General features: G+C 39.1%; 1 protein-coding gene across 2 annotated transcripts in view; it reads right to left on the reverse strand.

Annotated features, from left to right (window-relative positions):
• The window catches only part of plod2 (procollagen-lysine, 2-oxoglutarate 5-dioxygenase 2), a 52709-nt gene extending 44779 nt beyond the window's left edge, over window positions 1-7930 (reverse strand). The window contains exon 1 of one of the 2 annotated variants that reach the window (XM_060869565.1): window positions 7571-7930. In XM_060869565.1, coding sequence (XP_060725548.1) covers window positions 7571-7655 — 85 coding nt within the window. In that variant the 5' untranslated portion in view covers window positions 7656-7930. The remainder of the gene's footprint in view (window positions 1-7570) is intronic. The other variant, XM_060869564.1, reaches the window with a different exon arrangement.
• Between the last annotated feature and the right edge of the window lie 241 nt (window positions 7931-8171).

The raw sequence follows: 8171 nt of genomic DNA on the forward strand, positions 1-8171 counted from the left end.
ATCCATCTATTTTCCCTAGCACCAGTCCTACACAGAACCTGGATTCTCTCCCAAGGGACTGGGGGCACAAGACAGGGTGATAATCCAAACCAAATTCACTTAGGCGGAGCCAAAAAAACACTTAACTATTCCAACAACGTTCCAACACACACTGACACCAACACTCTTCATAGACTCTGCATAATAACTCATTTATCTCCTTAGATCCTTCGAGAAACATTTTCTCTAAGATTGACAGTGGGAATCTTAAAAATATGGGAACCTTTCAAATATTAAACCAAATACTTCACCCTAGAGCTGTGCGGTACACACTGTTGCAAATGGTTCTGAGTAGAACTCAATTCAGTAGCCAAGACACAGAACTTTCCAAAAAAACCTTGAGGAACATTTTAATCTTTAGATGAACAAGTAGAACATCGCATAGACACGGACTGGACTTTTTGCACCCTGGACCTTGAACTTCTGAGGTAACGAGACAAAATGAAACATTTATCTAGTCTCCTAAAGAGTTCTTATGTTTGTCCCTCCGCAGGAAACCTTGAAAGGTCTGTGTGAACAGATAAGGTTTTCCTTCAAAAAAGCTTCCAAACAACCTACTTTCATTATAAGGCTCCAAATAGAACCTCTGAACAAACCCAAATAACCTCAAGATCCCTTAAGAAAATATGTGGAATAGTGGAATCTCTGAACCACTGACCCTGGAGAATTGAGGGTTCTTTGGGTTGTGTTTCTAATGCCCATTTTCCACCAAAAAGAACCGGGTGCTGGTTTAGAGCTAGCGCTGGTGCTGGTTCAAAGTTGGTTCCACTGGCGAACCTTCTAAGAACCGGTTTGCCTTTCCACCGGTTAGAGAGCCGTCACAGAGCCGAGTCTGACGTCACTGTATACGTGTCACGTTACACAGCAACGTTAGCGCAGCAGCGGCAAACACAAACACATCAACAATGGCGGATGTTGCTTTACTGTTAATGCTCATGGCTTTGTGAACCTACATTAGCATCCAAACGCGGCGAATCCAACGTGCACGTGCAGCTCCATGTAATCTGTATAAACGGAGGTTGTAATGGAGAAAGTACATAACGTTATTTTATCATTAACACAGTAAAAATTTAGCCTTAGCATGTAGCTACTTACTATCATGTGTGCTGATAATGTATCATATTGCGGTAAAGTAAAAGTGTATTAAACATTAGTATACTTAAGGTACATTATCAAATGCGCTAACAGTAGCCCCGCCCACAGCCCCTGACACAAGCGGTTCTTAAGTCTAGACCAGCAACGTTTTGGTGCTACTTAAGAACCACTTTTCCTGGTTCAGAGCCGGTGCTTTGGCTGTCGATAAAGAAAGAACTGGTTCTAAATTAGGCTCCGAACCAGCACTCAAACTGCCTCGGTGGAAAAGGGGCATAAGGGAACCTTTAAGAGTTCTATGGAGAATCCAATGAGGATCCAATGTTTTGCAAAAAGTACAGACTGCAAAAAGTACAGACTTTAACCAAATTTGGAAAGTAAGAACCTTTAACTATTCAAAGAACCATTAAAGAGATGCACATACACTCTGACTCACACACGCCAGCCTAAAAGTGTCAAATTGGAAAAATTTTAATGTAACCACAAGAAAGTTCTTCTTGTACATGAGAGCAGTAAACTGTACCTGCTTGTCTGGAAACTCTCACACACACGCGTACACACACCCTCCTGCACCAAGGTAGGCAGCCCATGTGTTTCCGCTCTGGCCCAAAAAAAAACCTAATTTGATGCCTGGGTGTGCAATAAACCAAAGGAAATGATCCTTGGTCAGACTTTTTAGCTGTCCATGACTAAAATAGAATTCTATTCTCCTGTGGGCCCTTGGAGCTGATGGTGGGTAAAAAACACACATGTCTCTGCTCATAACCCCGGAACCGTGTCATGTATCGGCTGACGTTATGCACTTTCAATCACGCTGCTCTAACTCTGCCTTAACAATAACAGCTTCTCGGTGATGACTCATAGGTGACACCATCTCCATCTGCCAGACCAATCTCCATCTCTCAGGACCTCTGAAAGTGATGGAACACACCAAACAGCCCCATTTAACTTTTCCCAGGATGGAAAATAATCATAATTACAGAAGATCATAGAAAATGAAGATGGCTGACAATTACCATCACTTCCTTCTCAAAACTGGGTGTTGCTATGGGAATTTTTTATTAGGAAAAAAAGCAGAGTAAGGCAGTAACAACAAGCTCTGTATTTTGTGGTAAACTGCTAATTAACCATGCTGTCAAAACCTCAGACGTGTCCTTCAGCACTGTGCAGGAACAGTTTAGGTTAAAAAAACTTGAAATATGTCATGTTGGTGAAGTTCTGTACATTTTCTGTAACAGCAGCTCTGACTATAGCAGCAAGTCAGCATTCAATGTTCTTGAATTTTTTTTTTGTGAGATTTATAAAGAATATTAGATAAAGTTTACATAAAAAAATATGTCTTTCAACATTGAGTGATTTCATAGTTTTAAACATGTTTCTAATGACCGGATTGTAACTCTCTCTCTCTCTCATTTTCTACCGCTTATCCGAACTACCTCGGGTCACGGGGAGCCTGTGCCTATCTCAGGCGTCATCGGGCATCAGGGCAGGATACACCCTGGACGGAGTGCCAACCCATCACAGGGCACACACACACACTCTCTCATTCACTCACACACAACGGACAATTTTCCAGAGATGCCAATCAACCTACCATGCATGTCTTTGGACCGGGGGAGGAAACCGGAGTACCCGGAGGAAACCCCCGAGGCACGGGGAGAACATGCAAACTCCACACACACAAGGCGGAGGCAGGAATCGAACCCCCAACCCTGGAGGTGTGAGGCGAACATGCTAACCACTAAGCCACCGTGCCCCCACCGGATTGTAACTGATGTACAAATATAAAATGAATGAATTCAACAAGATATTGTTGAATATTGTGCACTATTATATCAGACTTGCACATTTTATGAACAGCAGATATGTTAATCCCTCTGCATTGCTTCTCTCTTCCTACCCATCCCGAGGCATCCAGAGACTGTACCAGCTCCGATCATCTTCCATGCAATGAAGATTTTGGACCTCCACTGAGATGAGGCCGACTCTGAGGACTCTGAGAATCCTGAGGCATCTAGAGATCTACCAGCTCCAGTCAGACTCTGCGATACTAAAGAGGAGATGTGAACTCTATATGGTCTTTTACATCTATACAATATTTGTTTGACTGTATATTTATAATCACACCCTCCAGTGTCACCCATATGAGGATGAGGTTCCCCTTTGAGTCTGGTTCCTCTCAAGGTTTCTTCCTTTACCATCTAAGGGAGTTTTTCCTCACCACAGTCACCTGAGTCACCTCAGACTTGTTCATTAGGGATAAATACATACACATTGTGAACTAAAGCCATCTGATATTAATATTGAATTTTGCATTCTATTAATCTTTATATTATTCTTTATATTAACCTTTTGTTCTATGTTTATGTTCTGTAAAGCTGCTTTGAGACAATGTCCATTGTAAAAAGCGCTATACAAATAAACTTGAATTGAATTGAATTGCAAAAGATATTTTAGTCACATCTATGAACAGATAAATGATCAGAAACACATATTAAATAGTCTTATTGCTTCCTAACATTTAAATACATGACAAGCTGCATCCGATTGTCTGGTGGACTGGTGAAGGAATGTCTGCTTATAGCTGCTATAACATAAGTGATAACAGGAACTTGTCCGTTTTGTGTCAGGGTTCATTAGTCCAGCACTTCCTGTAACGCAAACCAGGACAAGTTATATTCCTTACATAGTCAATGCAGAGGAAATACTTCCTGTTAATTTCTCCTTTATTTTAATTGCACTGAATCGACTCATTGATTTTAACAATTTCAAAAAGATTCGGATCTTAAACTTTGTAAAAATTCATATAAAGATAATGTACTTTTGCTAACGAGACGCTCCATGTTTTACTTTAGCAAATCATTAGCTAATCCTGATCCACTGTATAAGGATGCTTTCACACTTATTTATTTATTTATTTATTTTCAGGAAAGTTTATATAGCCTAAGCATTTTGTTCTAATGTGGAAAAAAATAACATCATAGCTTGAGTGATGTGTAATATGCAACCGGAAATATGCTAGCTAGTATCCAAGCCTAGTCTTGATTTATGGATTAGATTTATTAGGATGTGATGAGGAGGGAGTTTGTCTTTAGTGGATGCGAGAACTTTAAAATTCCAAATTTTGCTTACTTTTTTTTACTTTTTCATTACTTTTTTTTAATACAACTGAGCAATTGAGGGTTAAGGGCCTTGCTCAGGGGCCCAACAGTGGCAGCTTGGTGAACCTGGTATGGAACTCACAACTTCCCGGTGGTAGCCCAACACCTTAACCTCTAGACTACCACACGCCCCAAACAAACGTAAATCACAGACCTCCAGCCAATGGAACAAGCAGTACAAGAGTTTATATCTTGCCTCATTTGTGCCATTGTTGGGAGTCAATTCATAAAGCTTCACCTACTGATATTCACTAGCATTCAAGCAGAACATGCACTTGTTTTGTAGCGTTCTAACATTGAACTATTTTTGATTCCTTGCAATAGTGATACAGTGGACAGCTGAAAATGATTCATTTTTTTATAGCAGTGGTCAGACCAAAAAAAGGTGGAACAGGCAGTTATTTGAAGGTTAAAGGCGGTACGTTTGACTGGTAGTGGAACTTTCAGTTAATGCTAACTTTCTTTCACGTGCGAACTTTTCTCTTGTATGCCAAATAGAAAGAAAAGGAAAGGTTCAATTTATGTTCAATTGCTTATAAATGCAATAAGAGCTGTGTGTTATGAAATAGAGTTCTTTACAATTAACTTGAAAATAATAGCTCTCAACTTAAAGTGTAATGTTGAGAGCGGTAATAAAGTGTTTTTTTTCTTTTCTGCCTGCTCAGATTTACTTGTTAATTAATTTTAACTCTATACAGAGAAGTTGCATTGGTTTGGATTCGATTTCCAAAACAGTATATCATTATTACCAGGTTCTTTGGAAGCGTTAGTATAGTGTTGTATAATAATTTAGATATTTATTTCTGCCTCCACTGATACACTTTACGGATAGTCTAAAAGTGACATCCAGAGGAAAACTCATAAGGGATTGTTTTTGGAAAATCTGAGCACTCTGTACAGAATGGGATAGACAGACTGCAAAGATGAGAAGTAAGAAACTAAACACAGAGCCAAGAGTAGTGCCTCGTGGTCCTACTCCATCATCTGTCGTCTGATCGTTGGCTCAAAACCATGGTGAAAAATATCTTATTACAAGATCATTACTCTGTAACTGTAATGGTTTCTGTAGAATTCTACATAACCAACAAACACTAACACTGACACGCTCTGAACTAAAAGCTATTTACTCAAGTAGGAGTTCAATAAAGGACGTGGCAACCCATCACCCCATTCCCCCCGAAGGCCAATTGCAGGGTTCAGATGCCAGCAGCCGCAGCGTGCTGAGCCCAGAGTGTTATATTCTGGCTCTTCTCTGGGGTTTGAAGGCATACGGTTTACTGCTGCAAACAGTCTGTAAATCCTATGAAAACTGTATGCGAACACAGAGAGGGTGATGGAGATTCAGCTTTCCCATGGTCATAAGGTCAGGATCATATCCTGAGCCATTTGGCAGTGCTTCAGTTTTTCAGCGCATGTGTAGGAAATGTAAATGATGATGTCATATATTAAGCGATGGCTGGATATAATTATTATCGGTCTCTCAACATAGTAGCTATTGATCTATTGAGTGATGCATGACATCACAAAGTCTGCATTTTAAATTGGTTCCAAAAACCATAATGCATGTAAGACATGTTAACAAACAAAAGAAGAAAAAAAATATTTCCTTCAATTTAAAGAACACCAAAACTTCATGCTTTCATTGCACATTGTGTACATGGTCTAGCAACTTTTAGCAACCAAGAAGAGAGTGTGAAGTATGACTCATGCTAATTGCATTTTTTTTTTTTTACTGCTTTATACAGGCTATCTGCTCTTTTTCTTATACATGAGCTCACAGACTAGTGTCACTGTGATTGATTGGAGTGGGTGGGGTTTCATGGGAGTTTGCCTATCCAAACCAGAGACACTCACAGTTTTGCCCCATAGGTTCCATGGATGCTTGTGGTATCATTAGGATTTAGTCTTCTGATTATTATGTAGTCTTATTCTCTAAGCATGTTTATTTATATTTTTAAGCTGTACTGTTTTTCACGGTATGACAACGATGAAAAAAAAAATGTATAAAAACGTTTAATGAATATTATTCTTTAGCAATAATTGCCTAAAATAACTTTCTGTCTTTTATTTTTATTTTATTTATTTATTTATTTATTTATTTATTTATTAGAAATTTAAGCTATAAATGCACTATATCAAGTGTATAAAATGCACGTAGCTGGGCAAATGTTGCACCTCAAACACTTAAGTCATATTAGTTACACCCAGTGGTATCTGTTGACCCAATGCACACGTGGTGTACATCTTCATGTCAACTGTAGCAATCAGGCACTCTCGCGCCAACATAAGGCACCGCTTTTGTGGTGTTCAGCTATGGCTTTAATACAAGTCTCTCCTGTCCGCCCAAGCTGTGTTTAGTTAAGCAGAGAAAGTGAAAAAAAAAAAGACAAACATGTTTCCAAAGTGACGGCTTTCCACAAGGTAAGACGGTTAAAGCCTCCTTTAACATTTCATGCACTAAATATCACAGATTTGCTCCAGCTGAGTCTCTAGGTTCTACTTGGATCACATCCATTCACTCTGGTCTGGATTTCTCCTTTTAAGACAAGCGTGTAGTACAGGGCAGACTCAGAGTAAACAATTCTCACTTCATAATATTAATGTGTTTAGAGAGTGGTAGAAATTTAGTCGTGAATAAAGGAGAATATATCGGGGATTTCAAAATAAAATGATCATCCTCTTTTCTTTTTTTTTTTTTTTTGAACCATCTTAATGTTTTAAGGGACTTGACCTCTATCAGAGGAAATGCTATACAGTAATGTTTGTCAGCTTATAAAGCGCACTTGTATATATATATATATATATATATATATATATATATATATATATATATATATATATATATGTATATATGTACACGTATATATATATATATATATATATATATATATATATATATATATATATATATATATATATATATATATATATATATATAATTTATTTATTTATTTTCGCATCTGAGCATATACACTTTGCTCTCATACACTTCAGCATATGATGGATTGTTGTTAAAAAAAAAAAGGCTGCAAAATCTTTAACCTTTTTAAATTTAATTTTAAATAACGACTTGGCTATTTTTTTTTGTTGTTACAGTGAAACACACCCAGGTCATATTGGACGTGCGACTTTTACTGTGTGGTAACACAAGTCGTGGCTTGGAGGAAGATGAACTTGTAAGGCACGTCCAGTAAAATTCCATGCAACTTGCAGGACAGTCAGGACCATGCATTAAATTCTGTTTTAAAATAGTATCGTTAGTAACATGACTTTCTTACCTGTCGGTATTTGCTCGCGGGCGCATTGAGCGTAACCAAACAAGAGCGCAAGGGTGAGTGCATAAATCCCCGGCGGGAGCTCCATGATCCGATTGTAGATACAGGACAAGAGGACAGAGTGCTTGAACAAGCCCAGAAGCCAGAGAACAGGGTGAGAGAACAAGCGCAAGTCCGACCAGTCAGCCTGTGCGCTTTTTCTTCTTTTTTTTCTTGTTTGGCTCAGCAGTGCGGGTCAGTGCGCACACTGTCCATTCAGTCCCGCAGGAGTGCCACAATCCCGAAGCAGAGAACACACACTACGAACACACAAGTGCATACACAGAGCTGAAGACGAGGTGCACCTACAGAGGAGTAGGGAGTGAGAATGAAGAGTAGCTCGAGTGCGCAAAAGGCGGAGTGATCACTTTGACCCATTACACATCAATCCCCCTCCTCCCTAACACAAAAAATGAGAGAGAGAGAGCGAATGAGTGAGTGAGTGAGAGAGAGAGAGAGAGAGAGAGAGAGAGAGAGAGAGAGAGAGAGAGACCTTAAGAACTATAGCCCAACTTTCCACATATAGAATCCAACACACTGATTCAAAGCATTACCCTGTTTTATG

The sequence above is a fragment of the Tachysurus vachellii genome, chromosome 5 (assembly GCF_030014155.1).
Source record: "Tachysurus vachellii isolate PV-2020 chromosome 5, HZAU_Pvac_v1, whole genome shotgun sequence".
Lineage (NCBI taxonomy): Eukaryota > Metazoa > Chordata > Actinopteri > Siluriformes > Bagridae > Tachysurus > Tachysurus vachellii.